Source organism: Nyctibius grandis, chromosome 35, assembly GCF_013368605.1.
Source record: "Nyctibius grandis isolate bNycGra1 chromosome 35, bNycGra1.pri, whole genome shotgun sequence".
Lineage (NCBI taxonomy): Eukaryota > Metazoa > Chordata > Aves > Nyctibiiformes > Nyctibiidae > Nyctibius > Nyctibius grandis.
The window spans coordinates 638572-662863 of NC_090692.1; the positions used below are offsets into that span (position 1 = coordinate 638572).

Genomic DNA, 24292 nt, shown 5'->3' on the forward strand with positions numbered 1-24292 from the left:
ACTTTTTATTTCCAAATTTAAAGATTTTCAGTGTCAAGGTCAGCTCTTTTAGTTAGGAATAGGCAACGGATGGAGGATCTGCTCGTTATCCTGCTCATTTCTCCTAGTTAGCATTTTTACCCTTTTTCCTTTCCTTTTCCTTTTTCCCCTTTCCACCTTTTTCCTTTCCTCCTTCTCCCATTCCTTCCCTCCTCCTTCTCCCCTTCCTTCCCTCCTCCTTCTCCCCTTCCTTCCCTCCTCCTTCCCTTTCCTTTTTCCTTTCCCCCTTCCCCCCTTTTCCCCTTTCCTTTCCTCTCAGCATTCTGCATTTATATGATTTATTTTGCTTCCATACAGAATAATTTCCTCCTCAGCCACCAGCTCCCACACACCGATATGGCTGAATGAGGGGTTTCTAGTCCCAAAAATCGGAAGCGTACGGTTATTTGTGCACTGGCCCAGGCTGCCTAGAGAAGCTGTGGCTGCCCCCTCCCTGGCAGGGTTCAAGGCCAGGTTGGATGGGGCTTGGAGCAGCCTGGGCTGGTGGAAGGTGTCCCTGCCCGGGGCAGGGGGTTGGAACTGGATGAGCTTTAAGGTTTTCCAACCCGAACCAGTCTGTGATTCTAAAAAAACCTCCGTCTCGTTGGACTGAAGCCTTTGTCGACGCTTCTTGGGCCGTGCCTTGATGGTGGCGCGGAGGCAGCTTTAGGGATCCTTCGGCTGCGCGAGGCGAAGGGTTGTGGGGGGTTTGATGCCCCTTGTAGGCCGGGGGTGGGGGAGGCCGTTGATGAGGGGCTGGGGAAGGGCCCGGTGTCACGGGTGGGGCCTCAGGGAAGGGTCAAGGGTCAGCTTGTGAGCGGAGGGGCAAAGGTGAAGGGTTAAGGGCACAGACGAGGGGTCAAAGGCCGGGTGAGGGCCCTCAGTGTGGCAGCGGGCCCGCGGGCGCCATGGCGACTCCCATGATGCAGCGTGAGGGAGCGAACTGGCCAATCAGGAGATGGAATGGCTGTGATTGACAGGAGGGAGCCCCGCCGTCGGCCCACGGAGGAAAGGTCTCCGCCAATAGGATGGGGCAGACAAGGGCGCGCTGGCCAATGGAAGAGACAGGAGGGTCGCGCCTCTAGGTGAGCTCGGCCAATGGCGGACGCGGGGGCGGGCTCCTGGAGCGTGGCCAATGGGAGAGCTTCGTGGGCGGGCCAGCGCGGCAGCGGGGCCCAATAGGGGGGCGGGCGCGGCGCGCCTGCGCAAGGGGTTGCTCGGGCGGACAGTGCGGCGTCGCGGCTGAGGCGGGAGGCGGAGGGCAGAGATGGAGCAGGGCTACGGCGGTACGTGCGCGGCGGCCCCGGGGCGCGGCGGGAACCGGTGGGGACCGGCTTTTCCCCTCCCCCGGGACGGCGGCTCCCGGTAGCGGTGGGTTGGGGTGGGGAGGGGGTCTCAGCCCCTGCGGGAGGCTTTGTACCCGCCCTCCCGTGAGGGGATCCGCCACTGATTGGCTGAGCGGCGCGTCGTTCCGCGCTACGGCGCCGCCGATTGGTGGGTGGGTGCAATTCAAGGGGGAGGGGGGCAGTTCCTCGCACCCGGCCGGCCTGTGTGGGGGGGCGGAAATGGAGCCGGGCCCATTTCTAAAGACGACACAAAATGGCGGCCGCGCCGCCACGCCCCCCCGCCGCGTGCGCTCCGGTCCTCCCCCCCCCCCTCCCCGCCCCCTTCCAGATCCTCCCCCCCCCCGGGTTTCGACCACCCCCCCCCAGGGATCCCCGTCCGCTCCCCGTAGAGGCGACGCGTGTGTGTGTGTGTGGGCTCAGCTGGAGCATCTCAGCCACCTCCCACCACCACCACCGGCACCGGCTTCACCCCAGGCGGCACCGAAAATCCCCCCGCCGTTACCCCCGGGGAGAAGCAGAAGCGACCGGTGGGGAGCGGGGGTGCGAGCCAGGCAGCTGTCACAAGCATAAACCCTGCCGTGACGGCTTGTCCCCCTTGGGTACCCCCCTGGGGTACCCGCCTCAAGCCGTCCAGGGGGGGCTTTGCCCCCTGAGGTGTTTTCCACCTCACAGGTTTAACGGCAACAGGCAAAAAGGCATCAAAAAAGCGCAAGAAAGCGGGTGAGACCCTTGTGAAATGCCAGCTAGCATCGAAGCGGCAAGGAAAGGCTGTTAATGTCGTTAAGGTTTGTTCGCCGGCGTTGGGGAAGTGATTTGTGAGGGGGAAAAAAACCCCGTCCTCCTTCATCAAAGCACCAAACGGCGTTGGGTTTGTCAGCGTCGGCGCGCTCTCCCGGCTTCTGCTGGTTTTTAAAGTCTCTTGAAACGATGAAACGAGGCTCGCGGAGGTGGAAACTGAAAGAAAATCGCTTAAATCAAAGGTAACAGATGAATTTCCGTTGTTTGAAGCCTCTCAATGAAGTTTTTTTGGATGTGAGAGGGCGGCACGTGGGTGAGTGCTCCCAGATTTGAACCCGACAACCCGAATCCTTTCCCCCTGCGCCCGTTTGAAGCCCTCCGTCCTCTTCCCGCCTTGAATTCACGCTTCGCTTTGCCTTCGGGGACGTGGAGGCGATTTTTACTTCGCCGTTGAAAACGCTTCTTTGGTTTTTATAACATAATTACGACTGCGGTGGGATTTTATAAATAACACGGCGGCGATGCCATTTCTGCGTGTGTTTTATCAAGTTCCGAATACCCCCCACGGCACTTTTCCTCCTGAGATCGGTCATAATTCATCGCGACATCGTGTTGGTACAGACCTGTTGACAAGTTGCTCTTTCCAGGTTCCCTCTGGCTCCGCTTTCAGCTTAGTGGACATGCCTGGCATCTCTTTTATCATGTTTTTATATATTTTTTAAGTGTTTTACTTGTTCTTTGGGCATAAAAACGAGGTGAGAAACTACGACAGGATTAAAAACACCTTAAATGTGTGTTGAATCATCCTCTACGAGAGCTTGTTTCTCTCTACGGACGACCCAGTGAGTCTGGATAAACAATTCAGGAAGAGTTTAAGCAGCTGGAAATTACTCCAGAGAAGGATTTCGTTTGCTTCGTGATGTTAACGAGCTGCTTAAAGCTGGGATCTTCCCTTGGCCTTGCAGAACTATTAATAGATTAAAATCCCCCGAGCGTGTCGCGGCTTTAGGGAAGTTTTGTCGTGGATTTTTACCGTTACGTGGTATCCAAATGAAAGTGTTCTCGCAGTTCTCACGTATTTGGGGTTTTATAAATCAACCTCAGGCGTTGTCAGCTCAGCTTAGAACCAGCCCCTTGATTTTTATTTCTCTGCCTGTCGAGAATCGCACGGTTCCAGGCGAGAGGGGTTTTTGGGAAGAGCATCCTTTACGGTCGAGCCTCGCGTAGGAGCGTGTGATGTAGCGATTTAATTTAAATAATTCCAGCAGAAGACAAACTTTGTAAAGTCCTTTGTTGAAACCAGCGGGAGAACCTCGGACCTCTGCTTTTTCGGCAGGAATTGCCTCCTGGGCCCCGGCTTTTTTTTTCCTGTGGGTGTTAAACGTCATTTCTCAGTGCTTCACCTAGACCAAGCGACGTCAATCTCTTGACATAAATCTCTGGATTCACGCTCTGCTTGTACACGTGTGCGGGGAAAAACAACTCCCAAGCTTTCCTCCAGCTCAGGGAGCGCTGACTTGGGAATAAACCAGGAACCAGGACACGTGACACACTCAGCTCAGTAAAATTCACCGCTTGGTCCCTTCTGAGTTGTTTTTTTTCCTGCTCTGCGCTTTATTTCATGTTTATTATCGCAAGAAAAGGCGATGACAATTTATTCCGCTGATTTTTTTTCCCCTCCTGAGGATGTTTATGAGCGTGCTGCGGGGCTGATGGATACAACCTCTGCTCCTTGGTACCGAGTCCTGAACGCCCGAGTGTCTCATCTAGTGGTTTTTTTTTTTACGTAATATTAATTTCAAAATTAGATGTTGAGCTCCTAATTACCACGATCTTAAGTTGTACCGAGAGCTCGAGGTCTTTGCTTTGAAAGCTCGAGGTCTTTGCTTAACCCAGATGTCTTCATTCCTTGAAAGAACACGATAATCATGGTAATACCCGCGTGAAGATGACGTGTCCTACGTCCCAACAAGCCAGACGCCAACGTATGCGCACGGAACTTAAAAGCTGAAAGCTTTATCCTATGGAATCTGGAGGTACAAAGAGCCGGGACTCTTCTTTGGCTCAAAAACGCTGCGTTTGGGGCCAAGCAGCCTCCGTTTTCCTCGAGGTTTTGTGCTGGGGTCAAGCTATTTTTGCCTCCTGAATTAATATACCCAAGGTTTTAATCAAAGACGGCTTAAAAATGGAAGGAGAGGAGCTCGCTTTTGATCCGGCGGCTGCCTGCGGTCGAAAGCGCGAAGGCTGCTGCTATTTTTGGCGTCGCCGGGTGAGAAACCGAGCGACCTCCCGGGGAAAAGCTTCCCCGCGCTGACTTGGCTTCCTCTTCCCGGCTTTTCTCCGGCTACGAGCGTACCCAGAGGTAGGCGTCGAGCTGGGATGATGCCTGTGACAACCAGGGATTTGCTGTCACTTGGTGTCACTCGAGACGATCGTGGGCGCTCGGCGGTTTGTTTTCAAGTGGTAAAATTGAGCTGTGGGATTTAAAGTCGGGCTTTGGGGGGGCTGCAGGCGATGGATGGGAGGTTTATCCTTAATTTCTGTGCTCGTTAGGGGGCTGCAGGCAATGGATGGGAGGTTTATCCTTAATTTCTGTGCTCGTTAGTGGGCTGCAGGTGATGGATCGGAGGTTTATCCTTAATTTCTGTGCTCGTTAGTGGGCTGCAGGCAATGGATGGGAGGTTTATCCTTAATTTCTGTGCTCGTTAGTGGGCTGTAGGTGATGGATGGGAGGTTTATCCTTAATTTCTGTGCTCGTTAGCGGACTGCAGGTGATGGATCAGAGGTTTAGCCTTGATTTCTGTGCTCATTAGTGGGCTGCAGGTGATGGATCAGAGGTTTATCCTTAATTTCCGTGCTCATTAGCATCTCTATCTTGACCTGTGGTCCTTGGTGGGTGTTAGGTTTGTGCTGGGAACTGGGGGCTGCAAGAGAAAAGTTGTGTGAAATCAGGGGCTGTCTCGAAAAGGAAATTTTCCACAAAATTGGGGGTTGTTGCCAAAAAAAGTTATTGGAAAAAAAAAAATAAAAAGCTTTGAAATATCGAGGGACCCTCTAGAAAATAGAAAAGCGTCATGAAATCGGGAGCTGCTGGTGAAAATTGAAAAGCTTGGCGAAATCGGGGGCTGTCGGCAAAAGAATAAAAGTTCGGCAAAAATTGGGGTTGCCTCCAAAAAAATACAAAAGCTTTGAAAAATCGGGGGTTGCTGCCAAAAATAGAAAAGCTTTGCAAAATTGGGGTCTGCCTCCAAAAAATAGGAAAGTTTTTTGCAGAATTGGGGCCACTTTTGAAAAAATAAATGTTCTGTGGAGTTGGGAGCCGCTGCCAAAAATGGAAAAGCTTTGCCAAATTGGTGGCCACCTCCAAAAATATAAAAATCGGGTGGAATTGGTGGCTAAGGCGCAGAAACGGGGAGAAGTTTGGGGTAATACAGTGGATTTCGAAATAATTCGGATCCGTAGGAAGCTGTGCGGCAGCTTGTGGACCAACTTATTTTTCTGATCTGAAAATAATAAATATTAAATCTAATCTAATAAATAAAGATTAAAAAATCATTTTCCCGCAGCGAAGCAGCAACCAAGACGCTGGTTGGGTTCTTGAGACAATTTATCCTGCGAATTTTCTCCTGAATTCAACGTCACTTCGCGCCGTCGTTGTGTCAAGGAGCTTTTAAAACCATTTTCTCTTTCAAAACACAGTGAGGTTTTTGAATTCAAAACAACTCGTTGACCTTTAGATGGCTGAAACGATCTGAAATAAAGCATCGGGCAAACCTTGGGGGTGTTTCCTGAAGAATTAAAAAGCAGAAATTCAGCTGTAATTAAAGGTTTTATCGGTTCTAGGGTCAATTAAGCCCCGTGATGACAGCAGAGGCGATCCTAATAGCTCCTTTCTTTTCCTTGCAGGTTATGGCACCTGGAATACTGGAGCCACCAACGCTCAAGGTGAGTTTTATTCTATAAAAATGCACCTGAGGAAGTGGAATTTGAGATTTTTTTCTTCTTTTTAGCCAGAATAGCGTAATATAGAAACATTTTTTTCCAGCCTTGCTCCTCTTCTACCCATTTTAGCACCTTTTGACTTGGTTTTTGGTACAAGCTTCCTCTGCCATATCGTGATAACGCTCCGATTCCCGGCGTCGTGCGCTGGAGGAACCGCTCACAATCTTGTGTACGATCAATAACGGGCTTTGCTTTATCTCCTGAGACTTATTAGCGCCGCAAAACGAAGCGCGTCCTGGGGTGTTTGGGAGCCTTTGAACTCCTTTCCAGCAAGATGCTCCTGAAAACTGATCATTAGAACGAACATATTTGCTTTACCTGTGGTTTTACTGCTACTTGAGGGGTTTTATTGAGTCATTTGAGATGTTTTCAAGGGCAAATAGTTGAAAGGATTTCAAAAAACGTTTAAAAAAGTATATATGATCCATTTAATTTCCATAATTAGCTCTAGAAATCCCAGCTTCTTTCTTTCCCGTTCTGTGCAAAAGGATCCATCGTTTTAACTGCAATTAAACTGAATTTTATATCAATTTAATCCCTGAACTTTTAACTTTGGTGCTTTTTAGAGCTGAAACTCTTTTCTTTCTGTCCCCTTCAGGTACCTACGCCACGAATGCGACGAGTTGGCAAGGTAGGTGCTAAAAACCCTTGTAATTCTGGTTCTCCGCGTGCGAGCTGGCGCTTCCTCACTAAAACATGATTTGCTTTCGCTAATAAACTTTTCCTCTCGCAGCAATTAATTAATTGGCCTTGATTTGGATCCTACAACTGGTTTAAGCCGGTCTTAATGGATTCCACAGCAAAAGCCTGAGATTCTGTTAGAAAATATTATTCCTTTGGTCCTCGCAATATCAAATTGATCGCTGCACGTTGGGCTGTGGATTCAAACCTCCCAGTTCAAGTCCTTGGTGAAAAGAAGAGGGTTTTTTTTTCTCTTATTCCTCTTTTTTTTTGTAAAGCCTGAGCGCTCCCGTCAGGGACTTGCACCCTGTTGGGCTGGGTTTTGTGCTGACGCAGAGCAGAAAGGCCGTTCCTGCTCCGGAATATCATCTGTTTATTTATAATCTAAACAAAAACACAAGATGAGGGAATACAAGGACACAACAAGGCTGTGTTGGCAGCTCCCCGAGGTTTTCCCACCGTGTCGTCGGTGTCTTGCCAGAAAGTGGCAAGAATACAACTGTGAATCAACTCACTGCTTTGATTTGCTGATTAATTTATTCCATCGTGGTCCTTTTTGGATGGATAGATGACAACGTGCCTGGCAGTGCATCCCCTTTGGGTTTTCTTGCGTCGTTTTGTGTGACGCAGACGCCTCGGAGTCCCGTTCAGAAATTGCAAATACACTCGGATATAAAAATCTGCCCGATAAAATCGCCCGGAGGAGGAAGATCCTTGTGCTTTTAGGGTTGGGCAACAAGAATCTTTGATATTTCTCACTTTAAGAAAGCAGTTTGCTTTTAAACGAGGTTAAATCCACTTCAACCTTGCCTGGTAGGATCCACTCGCATCTAAACTCTTCCTCCTGATACCCTTTTCTTTATAATATTGTATTAATATCAATTTTATTTTCCTTTCCTGCCAGGCTATGAAGGCTACGACTATTACAACACCCAAACCACCGCTGCTAATACAGCGGCCACGTACAACTACGCCGCAGCCTCTTCCAGCAGCTGGGAAACCCCTAAACCTTCGGATATGAGCATGACTGCCGAGGTCAACGCCGCCATGCCCGGGGCCTCCTACGGCGCCGAGACGTCGGCCAACGAGAACTCGGATTCCATCATCGCCAAAATCAACCAGCGGTTGGATATGTTGTCGAAGGAAGGCAGCGGAGGCACAGGGGAGGGCATGGAAGACCAGGAGAGGTGACTTCTGCTTCTTAATTGTTTTTCATAGTAAACAAATCATGACTTTTCATCACGAGAAGTTCAAATGTGGTGAATGGAGTTAACTCCAGTTAGCAGCCGGTCACCAGTGGGGTTCCCCAGGGCTCAGTGTTGGGGCCGGTTCTGTTCAATGTCTTTATCAATGATCTGGACGAGGGGATCGAGGGCACCCTCAGTGAGTTCGCAGACGACACCAAGTTGGGTGGATTGTTGATCTGCTGGAGGGCAGGAAGGTTCTACAGAGGGATCTGGACAGGTTGGATCGATGGGCTGAGGCCTCTGTGTGAGGGTCAACAAGTGTCGGGTCCTGCCCTTGGGGCACAACGACCCCACGCACCGCTCCAGACTGGGGGAAGAGCGGCTGGAAAAGGACCTGGGGGTGTTGGTCGATGGTGGCTGAATATGAGCCAGCAGCGTGGCCAGGTGGCCAAGAAGGCCACCAGCATCCTGGCTTGGATCAGCACTGGTGTGGCCAGCAGGACTAGGGCAGGGATGGTCACTAGGGCACTGGTGAGGCCACACCTCAAATCCTGGGTGCACTTTTAGGCCCCAAGAAAGACCCTGAGGTGCTGGAGCGAGTCCAGAGAAGGGCAACGAAGGTGGTGAAGGGTCTGGAGCCCGAGGAGAAGGGTCTGGAGAGCTTGTGAGGAGCAGCTGAGGGAGCTGGGGTGGGTCAGTGTGGAGAAAAGGAGGCTGAGGGGAGACCTCCTCTCTCTCTACAACGACCTTAGAGGTTGTAGTGAGGTTGGTCTCGCAAGTATGAGAGGAAACGGCCTCAAGTTGCCCCAGGGCAGGTTTAGGTTGGGGACACGATGCCAAGGGGTTTATCTGCCTTAATTCGCACCCGGAGGCGCAGCGAAGAGACAACAAGAACCGTCTTTTACGGGGGGAAGCTTTTAGGATCTGCTTTTCCACTGGCAAAACATAATTCCGCGGAGTTTTGTGCTACAAAATCAGTGAGGTGATGACATCTCCGAAGGATTTCTGTTCACATACTTGTGCAGAAAACCACAGTTCTTTGACACTTATTTATTTTCCCCGAGACTAAGGAAGAGGTGGAGTGGGTACAGAAAGTGATTGGCACGCAGGGTTTAAAAGTATTTTTTTTTTTTATTCAATTTGGCCAAAAATATTTTTTTATTCAATTTATCTGGCCAAAAATATGCCATTTTTCTGCTCAAACATATTTTAATTCAATTTTTCTGGCCAAAAATGTTTTTATTCATTTTTTTTGGCCAAATTTATTCATTTTTTCTGGCCAAAACCCATTTGGGTTGTGATAAAAACGGATGCCATCGCCTGTATTACGCGTGGAAACGTTATTCCGGCTGCTGACTGCTGTCTCCTCCCCGCAGCTCTTTCCGATTCGAATCTTTCGACTCCTACGACTCGAGATCTTCCATGAACGACCGCGACATGTACCGATCCGGCTACGATTACGGCGACGTCGCCGCCGATCGCAACGACTCCTTCGGCAGCCAGTTCGACAACCGCCGCGATCAGTCCCGTCACCGGGGGAACAACTACGGCCTCGTGCGAGGCCGCGCGCAGAACCGCGCCCAGAACCGCGGGCGCCTGAGCGCGTTCAACCGCGCCGAGCCCTTCGTGCCCTCCTCCAGCTCCGAGCGCCTCTCGGCGCGGTGGAACGAGCTGAACTACATGGGCGGGCGCGGGATGGGGGGGGCCGGCTCCAACAGGCTCCCTTCCCTCTTCTCCCAAGCCCTCGTCCCCGACTACGGGGATTACGGCGACTACGGGGATTACGGCGACTACGGGGATTACGGCGACTACGGGGATTACGGCGACTACGGCGACTACGACTACGGCATGATGGGGATGTCGGGCATGGGGATGGGACGCTACGGGAACGCGCCGTACGGGATGGGGAGGCAACGGAACAGGGACAGGATGGGGACGGCGCCCTGGCACGCCAACATGCTCATGGTAAGTCATCACCATTTTTTCTTGTAAAGTTGTTTTTTTTGCGATTTTTGGGTGAACTTCGCTGTTGGGACGCGCTGGAGAAGCAGCGTCTTAATTCACGTTGTTTCCACCACGGAGTAATTGAGATCTGGATAGAGCAGAGCGTCACCGAGCTTCTCCACCCCCATTTGCACGCAAAATAGATCCTCTGAATGCTTTCCCCGTCCCAAATCCACTCTCTGGGGCCACTAACCCAGCTAGAAAATCCTTTTGTAGCCAAAAGTAGGTCTACAGGCTCCCAAAAATGTAAACTTTTGTAGAAGATGTAGCAGATGGGTGGAAAACTTTGATTATTTTTTTTTTTTAAGCTGTTTTGGTGCCTCATGGTAAGTCATCACCATCATCTTTTTTATTGTGAAGGTGTTTCTTTGCGATTTTTGGGTAAACTTTGCTGTTGGGCTGGACTGGAGAAGCGGCGTCTTAATTCACGTTGCTTCCGCCACGGAGTAATTTAAATCAGGATAGAGATGAGTGTCACCAACACCATTTCCACATAAAATAGAGCCCAAATCTGCTCTCTAGGGCCTCTAACCCAGCTAGAAAATCCGTTTATAGCCAAAACTGTCTGCAGGGTCACAAAAATGTAAACTTTTGTAGAAGATGTAGCAGATGGGTGGAAAACTTTGATTTTTTTAAGCTTTTTTGGTGCCTGGGGTTGATGGATAACACCCGATTTCTTCCTGCTTTAGCCCAAGAGAAGAGGTTTCCGGAACCGTTCAGGAGGGCGATCGGATGGCGAAGGAGGACGCAAGCGGAAACAGTCGCAGAGCGGGGATGAGCCGGACAGCAAACAGGCGAAGACCGACAGCGAAGGAGACGACACCGAGAACGGTACGAGCCCCTCTTCACCCACCAACATCACCCATTTTCCCCCGTTTTTAAGTGTTTTCTCTTTCTGACTGATGATTGTTACGTTTCAAAGCCGTCGTATTATTTTTTGAGTTGTTAGCGGTGTTAAAATGCTCCTGTGAGCACACAGGGCCTTGTGATCTGTGTCTTGTGTGGCCTGGGATAAAACCTATGGGACCTCTAAGTCTATGGGACTGGATGGGATCCACCCAAGGGTACTGGGAGAGCTGGTGAATGGAGTTACCTCCAGTTGGTGGCCGGTCACCAGCGGGGTTCCCCAGGGCTCAGTGTTGGGGCCGGTTCTGTTCAATGTCGATGATCTGGACGAGGGGATCGAGGGCACCCTCAGTGAGTTCGCAGACGACACCAAGTTGGGTGGATTGTTGATCTGCTGGAGGGCAGGAAGGTTCTACAGAGGGATCTGGACAGGCTGGATCGATGGGCTGAGGCCGCTGTGTGAGGGTCAACAAGTGTCGGGTCCTGCCCTTGGGGCAAAACAACCCCACGCACCGCTACAGGCTGGGGGAAGAGTGGCTGGAAAGCTGCCCGGGGAAAAGGACCTGGGGGTGTTGGTTGATGGCAGCTGAATATGAGCCAGCAGTGTGGCCAGGTAGCCAAGAAGGCCACCAGCATCCTGGCTTGGATCAGCACTGGTGTGGCCAGCAGGACTAGGGCAGGGATTGTCCCCCTGGACTCGGCACTGGGGAGGCCGCACCTCGACTCCTGGGGTCAGTTTTGGGCCCCTCACGACAAGAAAGACCTTGAGGTGCTGGAGCGAGTCCAGAGAAGGGCAACAAAGGTGGTGAAGGGTCTGGAGAGCTTGTGAGGAGCAGCTGAGGGAGCTGGGGTGGGTTAGTGTGGAGAAAAGGAGGCTGAGGGGAGAACTTCTTGCTCTCTACAATGACCTGACAGGAGGTGTAGTGAGGTGGGGGTCGGTCTCTTCTCCCAAGCAACAGGACGAGAGGAAACGGCCTCAAGTTGCCCCAGGGGAGGTTTAGGCTGGAGATCAGGGACAATTTCTTCCCCCAAAGGGTTGTCAAGCGTTGGAACAGGCTGCCCAGGGCAGTGGTGGAGTCCCCATCCCTGGGGGGATCTAAAAGCCGTGTAGATGTGGTGCTGAGGGACATGGTTAGTGGTGGCCTTGGCAGTGCTGGGTTATGGTTGGACTCCATGACATTAAAGGTCCTTCCCAACCAAGACGATTCTGTGATTCTCTGAAAATTTAACGGCCTGGGATAAAATTTAACGCCTGAGCTGAGCGTTGTGAAGGGTAAGGACCGAGTTTTCAGCAGACAGTTGATGGGCAAGGAGAACCCAGTGAGCTATTGGCGACCTTCACTGGTGTTTTGAGCCGTTATCGTGGCAGTTGGGGATTTATCCGGGGCCTCTTGGAGGGTTAAATGGGAGAAAAGACCCTTCCCCAACACCAGCTAAATGCTTTTTTTGCTTTTGTGCAGCAGATGAGGGCGAAGGAGAGGAAAAATCAGGAGATGAAGCTGACAAAGGTGTAAGTAATCTGGTTTTTTGATCAATCTTTGAGGTAAATGTGGGAATATTTAAGCGCTCGAGCAATTTCCTCTGCTCTTTTGACCACGCCAAGGCTCAGAATATTTAAAATCACCCAGAAAAGGCATTTTGAGCCCGTATATTGTGAAGGGATTTGCTCCTAATAATTTCCCCATGCCCTTGTAGTGGAAAGGGTCGGATCCTGCGCCGGTCCTTCTGCTCCTGGCAGGGCTCGTTAGGGCTCGGTTCCAATTAGTGGGGGGTTTCTTTCCTCGGCGGGTGGGTGGAGGTCGTTGCCGTTCGTTTCACTTGTGTGACCGGTGCAGCGATTTGGCTGCTGAGTCTTGAAATTTTGATAGCGAGAAGCGATTCTTAGCGATGAATTTTGTAAACATGTATAAAAAGGGACATTTAAATCCAAACTGACACAACCCTTCGCCCGCTCTGTGATCTGGCAAAGCCTCCAAACCTCTGTAAGTAACGCCGACGTCTTGTTGTGTTTCTCTTTTCCAGGAGACCGGGAATTTCAACAAGAACAAGGGCCGGGTCTGACACTTGGGCCACACCAACCCCCCGCAGCGCTACGGGCTGGGGGAAGAGTGGTGAGAAAGAGCCCTGGGGGTGCTGATGGACACTGGCTGAACGTGAGCCAGCAGCGTGCCCAGGTGGCCAAGGAGGCCAATGGCGTCCTGGCCTCTATGAGGACTAGTGTGGCCAGCCGGTCTGGGGAAGGGATCGCCCCTCTGTGCTCGGCACTGGTGAGGGGACACCTCGAATCCTGTGTCCAGTTGTGGGCCCCGCACTGCAAGAGAGATGTTGAGGTGTTGGAGCGAGCGCAGAGGAGGGCGACCAAGGTGGGGAAGGGTCTGGAGGGTCTGAGCTGCGAGGAGCGGCTGAGGGAGCTGGGGGGGTTTAGCCTGGAGAAGAGGAGGCTCCGAGGTGACCTTAGTGCAGTCTACAACTACCTGAAGGGAGGGTGGAGCAGACAGTCAGCCTCTTCTCCCAGGCAACCAGCGACAGGACAAGAGGACACAGCCTCAAGCTTCTCCAGGGGAGGCTCAGGTTGGACATGAGGAAGCATTTCTTCTCAGCAAGGGTCATTAGACACTGGAAGGGACTGTCCAGGGAGGTGGTGGAGTCACCATCTCTGGGGGGATCTAAAAGCCGTGTAGATGTGGTGCTGAGGGACATGGTTAGTGGTGACCTTGGCAGTGCTGGGTTAATGGTTTGACTTTGATGGTCTTCAAGGTCCTTCCCAACCAAAAGCTCCTTTCCAAGCATTTCTTCTCAGCAAGGGTCATCAGACACTGGAAGGGGCTGCCCAGGGAGGTGGTGGAGTCACCATCTCTGGAGGGGTTTAAGACAAGACTGGACATGGCACTTAGTGCCCTGGGCTAGTTGCCATGGTGGTGTCAGGGCCATGGTTGGCCTCGATGAGCCCAGGGGGCTCTTCCAACCTCAGTGATTCTGGGATTCTGTGTAATGGGGGCGATTTGGTGGAAGAAGGTAGAGTGTTACCCCCCACCTCACGCAATCCTCTGGGATTAAATCTACTCCCAATCCTTCTGCTTCACCTCAGGGCACTATCCAGAGCTTGATTTTTTTCGGTTAAAAGCCAACACAGCTCCAGCCCTGACACGTTAACCAACGCAAGGCTCCGGCGCTGCCTCTCGTGGCCCAGAAGGACGCAAAAAATATCGTAAACGAAATGATTTTTCAGTGGAGGCTTCGGTCCCTGGGCTAAACCTTGCTTGGTTTGGCTTTTTTTTTCAGATAAGTGAGGTTATATCAAGGTATATTAGAACATTAATTTAAAAACCTTGGTCTGAAGTCGCTGAAACCACTTCGGTTGGTTTGGAATTGTACTTTTTTGGTAAAGACACCCCAACATTGTGCCTCTTGCCTTCGAGTGACTTGGGGAAACCCACGTGTAGGACTTTTCTTGCCGTTTTTAGGTTGTTTTCAGGTTTCAAACCGCTGTAGCTCGTTGTTAAATTCCCATTTAAGCCCCTCTCCCAACGCCTCTGTCTGGTTTCTGGGCTCCTTTACCCCCAGGTGTTGCAGGCGAATTAATTAAACAGTTGGATTTGATGATCTAAGAATCGTTTTGGTTGAAAAAGATCTTTATTACCCGAGTCCCGTGAGGCTGACAAAGCTCTGACTCGCAGCTTTCTGCCCCCAAACGCCGCAGAGATGACGTCAGCTGAATCTTTAGTTCTTTTTTTTGCTTTCCCAAGAATTCCTTGATAATTATTGGAAACATGACACAAGGAATATACCCAAAACCATCCCGAGGAAGGAGAACTGCTGCTCGAGCACGGCATCTCTGCTGGCTGTTGGCACTTAACCTTCACGAGGAGTTTTTTCAGCCTTGGGAAAAATAGATAAACAGGGAAAAAATGAAAATATGGGGAGAAAGTAGCAGCTTGTCCCAAGGAAGGGAGGGAGAGAGGTGTCTTGGCAGCGTCGTAGGAGTTCAGGGAGGTGGAGAAGGGTTTGGGTTTTACAACAACTGCTGGAGATCTTGGAAAGAAGCTGCTGCTTCCCTGTGGTCGGAAGCTGATGTGGGAGAGGAAGAGCTTCCAGAGAGCAAAAGTCATCGTGACTTCCTGAAGCTGAGTGGAAAAAAGGAAACCAAGGGGGTTCAGGTCCCCAAATCCCTCAGCCAGCAAAGCAGGTGCTTGTGAACACAATAATTCTGATTTTTTTTATTCTCCCCGCCCCCCGTTCCCCAGCATCTGGAGACGGCTGTGAAGATGACGATGAGGAGGTGAAGAAGAAGAGGGAGAAGCAGCGGAGAAGGGATCGGATGCGCGATCGCGCTATGGACAGGTGAGGGGAGCGCCGAGCCTTCCGCCGAGAACACGGACCCTGGTTATTCCTTGGCACAAACGTGGGAGGAATCTGCGGGGGATCATGTTTTGGGGCTCTGCTTTCTGATTTCAGCAGGGATTTTTGCCCTTTTTGTGCGTTGGGTCGCCCGTTGGGCGCGTTTCGCTGCTGTTTCAAGATGAGGAGAACGCTGTGGTGTTTAATCCATAGATCAGTGTAGAGTTATAAGTTCAGAAGGGTGTTTAGTGACTCTATATGCAGCCTTGTGATTAAAACAATATAATAAGTGATCTAAAGACAGACTGACCAGTGCAAGTGCATCAGCGTTTCTGTATCTTGGCGCTTTCCCGCACCGGGGAGAGTTTTATCCCGTCGAAGAGCGCTGAAGTGGGCCCCGCACTTCAAGAGAGACGTTGAGGTGTTGGAGCGAGTGCAGAGGAGGGCAGCCAAGGTGGGGAAGGGTCTGGAGGGTCTGACCTACGAGGAACGGCTGAGGGAGCTGGGGGGGTTTAGCCTGGAGAAGAGGAGGCTCAGAGGTGACCTTAGTGCAGTCTACAACTACCTGAAGGGAGGGTGGAGCGGACAGTCGGCCTCTTCTCCCAGGCAACCAGCGCTAGGACAAGAGGACACAGCCTCAAGCTTGGCCAGGGGAGGGTTAAGTTGGACATGAGGAAGCATTTCTTCTCAGCAAGTGTCATCAGACACTGGAAGGGGCTGCCCAGGGAGGTGGTGGAGTCACCATCTCTGGAGGGGTTTAAGACAAGCCTGGCCATGGCACTTAGTGCCCTGGTCTAGTTGCCATGGTGGTGTCAGGGCAATGGTTGGACTCGATGAGCCCAGAGGGCTCTGCCAACCTGGTTGATTCTGTGATTCTGTCATTCGCCTCCTGCTCTCGGAATTTCTCCTGTTGCTTTGAAACTCGTGCAGGATTTTAGTGTCCGCTCCCGTAGCGTAAAATTTCATGGAGCTGTAGATGCTGTTTAATCCATGTGGGTTCTACAGTGATTATGAAGGTCCAACATAGAGTAAAATTGTGTGGGGTGGCACTTGGGGGAAAAATAATGAGGGAGAAAACGGCAATGGGGGTGGTAATGGTCTTGATTGTCTTGATGTTGTTGTTAAGTTGAGCTCGTTCCTCATTTCCCGTGTGTTTGCTCCCTTCAGGATCCAGTTCGCCTGCTCCGTCTGCAAGTTCCGCAGTTTCGAGGAGGAGGAGATCCAGAAACATCTCCAGAGCAAGTTCCACAAAGAGACTTTGCGCTACATTGGGACCAAACTCCCGGATAAAACGGTCGAGTTTTTGCAGGTAGGTGGGTTGGTTGGTGTTAGCTCAACCCTTCCCTGTGTCCATGCTGGCATTTTGGGGCTTGGATTTGAGATTTCCGGGCTCAATATGGGATTTGGGGGCTTGAATTTCGGTATTTTGGGGCTCAATTTGGGATTTCCAGGCCTAAATAGGGATTGTGGGGCTTGGGTTTGGGGTTTTGAGGCTTCGGTTTGGCATTTTGGGGCTCAACTTGGGATTTTGGGGCTTGGATTTGAGATTTCCTGGCTCAATATGGGATTTTGGGGCTTGAATTGGGTATTTTGAGGCTCAATTTGGGATTTCCAGGCTTGAATGTGGGATTTCCAGGCCTAAATAGGGATTTTGGGGCTTGGGTTTGGGGTTTCGAGGCTCAATTTGGGATTTCTGGTCTTGAATTTGGGATTTCTGCATTCAGTTTGGTTTTTCCAGACTCAGTTTGGGTTTTCTAGGCTTGAATTTGAGATTTTGGGGCTTGAATTTGGGATTTTGGGGCTCAGTTTGGGATTTCGAGGCTTGAATTTGGAATTTCAGGGCTCAGTTTGGTATTTTGAGGCTTGAATTTGGGGTTTTGAGGCTCAGTTCGGAGTTTTGAGGCTTGAATTTGGCCTTTCCATGCTTGAATTTGAGACTTCCAGTTTGAATTTGGGATCTTGGGGCTAAAATTTGGGATTTCCTGTCTTGAATTTGGGATTTCACGCTTACATGGAGAGTGGAAGGGGTCACAAATCCATCCCCCTGCGGCCCCCTCCTTGGTTACCTCGTGTCACCCCTTGTTAACGCATCACCCGATGACCAGGGTTTGTGTTCTGGGGACGTTTTTCAAGGATTTGGGGTTTCCCACAGGGAGTTTGATGGTGATAATGGGAGCAGGCTTTTGTTTGGCTCCGGTTTGGATCTTTCCAGCTCTTCTCTTCCCCTCTAGGAATACATCGTCAACAGGAATAAGAAAATCGAGAAGCGACGCCAGGAGCTGACCGAGAAAGAAGGCCCGAAACAGAAGCCGGATCCTTTTAAGGGTAAGTGTCCCTTCTTGCACGCTCTCTTACGCTCAGAAAACAAATAAATATCGCTCCCAGAGGGGCTTTGTACTTTGAATTGGTGCCGTTTTAACTCAGACTCGAGGGTTTTTTGCCAACTTTGTGTAATAAATCGTTTGGGTAGGGAAGGGGGGGATGCCCGTCCTCACTGCTGTCTCTCAAGCAGCAGATTCACGAGGCTCGTGCGATGTCAGAGCCAGGAAAAACTCCCAGGAGTTGATTTTTGTGGCTGTTTGGTTAATGAAGTTGTGGCAACAAGCGTGACGGGGGAATAAATCCGCTTTAGCTCCGTCAACGTGCCTGCAACACCCGTCCCCGTCTGTACTGGGAGCGACGAGCAGAGTCTAGTTAAGCTGCGCGTCAGCTATAAAATCTTGCAGGCAAAAAACTTGAGCCTAAATAGAGAGGAGGAAGGAACCTGGAGCTGGGGGAAGCGTGAGTTGTCCCTTCCACCTTTATTAAATGGATTTTGGAGCGGTGGGCTGGTTTGGGGTAGGCCCAAGGGAAATAATAAGTTGATTTCTTCACACCTCGGGCTGTTCTCCCCGTCTCTCTTCCTCCTACGCTTGGGTCCTGTGTTGGTACGACGTGTTTTCGAGCAGAATTAACTCTCCTCCCCATCTTAAAGCAACGTGTGTGATTGTTTTATTGCTGAAAGCAGAAACTGGAAGCAATACAGGTGCTGAATTTGAGGTGGGGTGGGTAGAGGGGGCGGAAAGGCAACGTTAACCGGCCGAACGTCTCCTTTGTGGGGGATTTTTGGCTGATGCCTCGTCGTCGCTGTAGGTATCGGCCAAGAACACTTCTTCAAGAAGATCGAGGCAGCTCACTGCATGGCCTGCGACATGCTCATCCCCGCGCAGAACCACCTGCTCCAGAGGCACCTGCGATCGGCCGATCACAACAGAAACCGGAGGGTGAGTAACGCCGCTCGCTGCCCAACGGGAGCGTTCTGGCTCCGCCGGGATGAGGGGAATGTCGGTCCCAGGTGCTCGAGGTTTATTTGCAGCTTCTCTGCCCCTCTTGTGCGCTGGGGGTTTAGCATTTGATGTGAACGTTGCTGTCCTGGACTCAATCTTGGGGTTTTGGTGGGATGTTGCCATCCAGAGGGACCTGGACAGGCTGGAGAGCTGGGCCCATGCAAACCGCATGAAGTTCAACAAGGCCAAGTGCAAGGTCCTGCACATGGGTCGGGGCGATCCCAAGCACAAACACAGGCTGGGTGGAGAATGGGTTGAGAGCAGCCCTGAGGAGAAGGACTTGGGGGTGATGGTCAAGGAGAAGCTCACCATGAGCCGGCAACGTGCACTCGCAGCCCAGCAGCCAACCACATCCTGGGCTGCATCCCCAGCAGCGTGGCCAGCAGGGCGAGGGAGGGGATTCTGCCCCTCTGCTCCGCTCTCGTGAGACCCCCCCTGCAGTGCTGTGTCCAGCTCTGGGTGCCCCAACAGAAGGACACGGAGCTGTTGGAGCGAGTCCAGAGGAGGCCACGAAGATGCTCAGAGGGCTGGAGCCCCTCTGCTCTGGAGACAGGCTGAGAGAGCTGGGGCTGTTGTAGAGAAGGCTCCGGGGAGACCTTCTAGCACCTTCCAGTGCCTGAAGGGACTACAGGAAAGTGGGAGAGGAACTTCTGACAAGGGCATGGAGTGACAGGACGAGGGGGAACAGTTTTAAACTGCAAGAGGGGAGATTGAGATGAGATCTGAGGAAGAAATTCTTTGCTGTGAGAATGGTGAGACCCTGGCCCAGGCTGCCCAGAGAAGCTGTGGCTGCCCCCTCCCTGGCAGTGTTCAAGGCCAGGTTGGATGGGGCTTGGAGCAACCTGGTCTGGTGGAAGGTGTCCCTGCCCGTGGCAGGGGGTTGGAGCAAGATGGTCTTTAAGGTCCCTCCCAACCCAAACCGTTCGGTGGTTCTATGTTCCAGCTGCTGATGCTGAAACGTATCTTTCCCCAGGGCTCGTGCCAGCGGCAGAGGCGGGTGCTCCCTCACATCCCCTTTTTGTGACTGTTTCTGGGAGCTGAGATCAGGCTTCCTGAGCTCTGCGGAGGAGGCAGGAATATCAACTGTGGAGCCAAACTCCTCATTTGAACTCTTCCCCGTTCGAACTGACCCCCCACGTTCGCTTCCTTTGCAGATGGCTGCGGAACAATTCAAGAAAACCAGCTTACACGTCGCCAAGAGCGTCCTGAATAACAAACACATCGTCAAGATGTTGGAAAAATACCTCAAGGTGAGTGACCGAGAGAGAACCGACAGCTCCCGCCGAGCTCCCGGAGCGGCCTGGACCCGCGTCTGGCTGCGTGTCGGTGACTGGACGCTTTGCTGCGTACGCTGGGGACGAGCGTAGGTTCCACTCCGCTGCTTTTTTATCTTGAAATCTTAGATCTGGTTTCTTTTTTCTCCGTAGGCGGTTTCCCACTTCTTGTGTGGGTTTGGTTTTTTATTTTAATTTATTTAACTCGCAGCCTCTACCTACCGTCATTCCCAGGCGCCTGTAAATCAATTCACAAAACTATCCTGAAACGGAAACGTAATTAAAGAAACTAAACGAGCAAAAGGAGCTCCAGTTCCCCAAAGCCACCCCTCGAGCCCTCACCTTGAGTTGAGGGGGACACACAACACGTTCCCCCCCCTCCCGGTGCAGGGAAGCGAGCGTGTGGGTTGGGAAGCCGCCGGGATTGAATCTGCCGTGGACACGGCTCCTGCCTCACCCGCTGACCCTGCACCGGGGGGATAATTTTGACCCTGTAACGAGCCGGGCTCTGTGACGCTCCCGGCAGCTCAACCAAATAACAGAGCACCCCGAGGAGGTGGGGTGCACCCAGTGCACCCAATTCTTGTTACCTGGAACACCCTCGTTAGCCCCCCCCCGTTTTTTTCCCCCTCCTCTTCCCTTGGGAAGTGGCAGAGAACAGCCCGAGCTGATCTTCAGAGCTGAGATGGAGCCCGAGGAAAGGGCAGGGTAGGGTTTGGTTTAAGCTCAAAACCAGCGTTCGGAATTAAAAGAAGGAAGCCCAGAAGGCAAGCGCGGTCTTCAGAGCGCGGGGGGTTAACCCCGGCTGCTGAGCGAGTGATTAAGCCCGGCTTAAAGCGCGTTGGGTTTAACGGGCGAGGTCTACATCGGAAAGAAGATGAAAAGAAGCGCTTTTGGCTACTTACTTTGTTCCCTGAGAACGTGGGGACAGCCCTGGATGCGGCAGGAGAGGAGCCCTCGTTTGCAAACGAGGGCAGGCAGATGCCTGCACCCCCCCCCCCGCCACGGGGGAGCATGTTTCCCCTCGCCGTGGTTTTATTTTGGGTCTAAACCCGGACTGAGCTAGCTCTGGTCAAGCCCAGTCTTTGCTGAACTGTAGCAAAATTAAAATACTTTTAAAAACTGCGACTCCACCTTTTGGGTCCAGTGAAAAGAGCCTCGGAGCTGAGAGTTTGTCGGCGTAGCGTGGCCGTCTCTCCTCCTCACACCGGCCTCTCATACACGTTGAACAGGAGGGTGAGATTAAAACCCTGCGGTACCCCACAGGAGAGAGAAATAAAGATGAGAGAGTGAGCGAGCCCTCGGGGCAGACGAGGTGCAAACCTCGGGGATCTCTCTGAGAAATTTTTTAAAAAAAACAATAAAAATAACCCCCCAAAAAAAAGAGACCGGAACCACTCAAGTGCAACTCCCGTCTACCCCTGCCAGGGTCCGCAGGCACGTCCACATCTCCTCATGATCAACGGTATCAAAGGCTGCCGGCAGATCTAAATGAATCGGTTACGGGCGCCTGACCTTTGGCCATCGGCAGGAGGAGATCTTCGGCTCCATCCCAGCACCGGCTCCGTATCATTCCCCAGGTGCAAAACCAGACTGAAAAGGGGTGGAGAAGGAAAATCTTGAGGATTTCAGGTAATGCCAACGAGAGCCGCCTCTCGGCAAACCTTCCCCTCCGAAAGGAAGGTCGGAGACGCAGGGCGATTGATTAAAACCAAGACTTTGGCCGCATCAAGAGCTGGTTTCTTGACCAAAGGCCTAACGATTCCTCCTCGGAGGGCTGGCGGGGGCCATCTCGCCTTTCCCCAAGGGAAGCCGTGACAGTCTCCACCACGAGTGGACTTCACATGTCCCCACCCCTCTGGGAGATGTATTTTTTTACCGGCGATAACAGGACGTTGGGGTCCAGATCGCCCGATAGTTTGATACCCCCCCTCGTCTTCCGTGAGCTCCGTAGCTTGTGATCCTCAACCGGAGAAGACGAACGTTGAGGTTTCTCCTCCATCTTCATCCATCTTCTCGCGTGGAGGCAGCCGAGCTGGGCTGAATCTCTGAGCGAAGCAGATAATTAACCCCAGGGTGAGGCGGGGGGGGAGGCAGAAAGAAAAAAACCCAGGAGGAAAAAGCCGGAGAGCTTCCCTCCTTCCCGAAAAAGCCAAACCTCTTCACGCCCGCGCCGCGGTCGGCGAGATTTCAGGCGAGGTGTCGATGTGCCGCTCGCCCTTTCGCCGTGAGATGGTGTAAAAAAAAAAATGGGGGGGGATTCTTGAAGGAGGGTTCGTCCTCGGATCACGCCACGGGGTGTGTGTGCGCGTGTGGGACATCTCGTTGGCAAGGTCAAGGTTATAGGGCAGCGACGAGCATCTCGTTAAGCGTGGAAACGTAAGCGGAGCGTCCGCCGCCTCGCCGCGGCGCTGGGATCCGCTGGCGGCCTGAATGAAAGGTAACGAGGTCAAAAATCGGACTTAAAAACCAACATAAAACCTAAAAAAAAAGCCAAAACTCACCCTAAAAGCTGGAGGGGTTTGGTGGCCCCAGGAGATCCCTCCCCGGTGGCACGTAGCGAGCGCGGGGGCTGCGTCTGGAGTCTTCCATCTCCTGACAAAATAACGGAGGCGAGATGAAAAGCTGGAAGCGTCGCGGCTCTTCCCGGCGAGGGAAGGGGGACGTGGCTGCTGGCGGCTTGAAACCGGCGCCGGAAAGCTGAGAAATTCCTTTATTTATTTATTTTTTTTCTTTTAATCGTCTGTTTTAAACCCAAATTCCTCCCGGATGAGGAGCGGAGCCCCTAAAAACCCCGGCACGCTTCCACGGCAACACGGTTCTTAGCGTACGACCCAGCCGCGCCGGAGCTTTAGTATTATTTTACCGATTCTTTCCACTCCTGGATCGTTTTTTCTCGGGGGTTTCACCTCTCGCTACAAACCCTTCGGGATTTTCCACGATGGATTCTGTGATTTTTCCACCTTTTTAAGCACCGGCTTTCGCCGAGCTGATTTTCTCTTGCCAAACAAAATCCAACCAACTTCCTTTCTCCCGCGTTCTCACGGTGGAAATTCCTTTTCCAGCTCGATGACTCTTCGTCTCTCTCTCCCGTCTCCTCTTTTTTTTTTTTAATTTTCCCGTAGGGAGAAGATCCTTTTACGGATGAAATCACGGATCAAGAAGTGGATGAAGCTTTGGAAGGTGGTGACGGCGCCGGCGAAGGAGCGACCGAAACCGTCGCCGTTCTCCAGGAAGGTGAAGAAATCGCTGAAACTCCGGAAGCGCCGGAAACTTCCCAAGAATTTTCCAAACCTGAGGAATTCCTTAAAAATTTAGGGGAGCAGAATCAACTCCTGAAACCGTTGCTGATGCCGCCGTTCCTGCAAGACGACGAGCTGGAAGCGGAGGAGGCGACGTCAGAGATGACGTCAGAGGTGACGGCGGAGGTGACATCAGAGGTGACGGCGGCAGCGGCGCCTCCGGAAGCGACGGAAGAGCCGCCGGCGCTTCCCAAAAATCCCCAAGAATCGACCGTTTCGCCCCAAAATGAAACTGAGGGTTGTGTGGGGAAAGAGGAGGAGGAAGAGGAGGAGGACGGGAGCGCGGCGGTGGCCAGCTGCGGCGAGGAAGAGGAGGAGGAGGAGGAGGAAGAAGCTCCAGCGGCGGCCGCGGAGCCGCAGCCGGAATAACTGTGAATATTTACATGAAGGTGAGGGTATAATCAATGATTTTTTCCTTGATTGATTATAATTTTTGGAGCATAGCGGCTAATTTGGGGGGTTTAATGAAGGGGAGGGATTCGGCTGCTTCATTAAGGAGCAGCTTTGGGCTCTTTAATGAGCTTAATTGAGATTAATTTCGCTTCGTTTCTTGCCACTTCTTGTTTTAGGAGGAAGAGCGCAGGAAGAGGAAAAGCCTCTTCTTCCTCAGCAACCCTCCGGCTGCGGCTCCGCGTGGGGGGTCCTTGAGGGAGGGGGTTGGGGTTTGTTTTTTTTGGGGGGGGGGGGAATTTTAGAAAGAAAAAGGCAATTAAAAAAACAAACCAAAAAGCTGAGGTTTGGCAAAAATGAATAAAAGCATCGATTCCATCCCGGCGGCTCGTTGGGTTTGAGCGAGGCGCTGACGGCGGCGGGACGGAGCCTTCGTCCTTCGTCATCCCCCTCATCGCCTCAAATTAACCATTTAGGGAATTTTTATTGCGTTATTTCCCAAAAAAGGGGATTTGTTTTTCATTTTGGAACGGCATTTATTTTCATCGACCAGAATTAAGTTGGTAATTAATTTTTATTTTTTTTTAAGCTTGATTATCTTGCGGGGATTCACTCTAACGAAGAAAATCATTAAATTTTCCCCCAAAAACCCCTTTTCCGGCAAAATTCACAGCTCGGGGCCTCCGTCTCCCACACCTTTTCCTAACAGATTCACCAAACAAACACCGTCTGCAGCTGCTGAGGTTGGATGCGGAGTCAAACCTTCCCTTTTTGGCCAAAACCCCCTTTTTTTGCCCCAAAAAACCACCCTCCGGGCAGGGTTCGAGGCCCACTCGTGCG

The 24292-nt window shown here is 51.9% G+C and overlaps 1 protein-coding gene across 3 annotated transcripts; it reads left to right on the plus strand.

The window, feature by feature from the left end:
* Positions 1–1213: 1213 nt before the first annotated feature.
* AKAP8 (A-kinase anchoring protein 8) lies at positions 1214–23706 on the plus strand. Of its 3 annotated transcripts, XM_068421712.1 has the most exons (15): positions 1214–1304; positions 6009–6047; positions 6703–6735; positions 7690–7972; positions 9349–9937; positions 10666–10807; positions 12283–12330; positions 15067–15163; positions 16328–16469; positions 17392–17485; positions 18293–18423; positions 19641–19736; positions 22886–22997; positions 23079–23451; positions 23632–23706. In XM_068421712.1, exons 1-14 carry the CDS (start codon positions 1286–1288, stop codon positions 23429–23431), a joined length of 2178 nt encoding a protein of 725 aa, XP_068277813.1. In that variant the 5' UTR covers positions 1214–1285; the 3' UTR covers positions 23432–23451; positions 23632–23706. The 3 variants fall into 3 exon arrangements, with proteins under 3 accessions (XP_068277813.1, XP_068277810.1, XP_068277812.1); XM_068421709.1 differs by having other exon boundaries at positions 22886–23451; XM_068421711.1 differs by having other exon boundaries at positions 12286–12330; positions 22886–23451.
* The last annotated feature ends 586 nt before the right edge of the window (positions 23707–24292 follow it).

Coding starts and splice junctions, on each gene's coding strand:
- AKAP8 (XM_068421709.1), top strand. Junction 18,424..19,640: donor ATCACAACAGAAACCGGAGG/GTGAGTAACGCC, acceptor CTTCCTTTGCAG/ATGGCTGCGGAACAATTCAA. Junction 19,737..22,885: donor TGTTGGAAAAATACCTCAAG/GTGAGTGACCGA, acceptor ATTTTCCCGTAG/GGAGAAGATCCTTTTACGGA.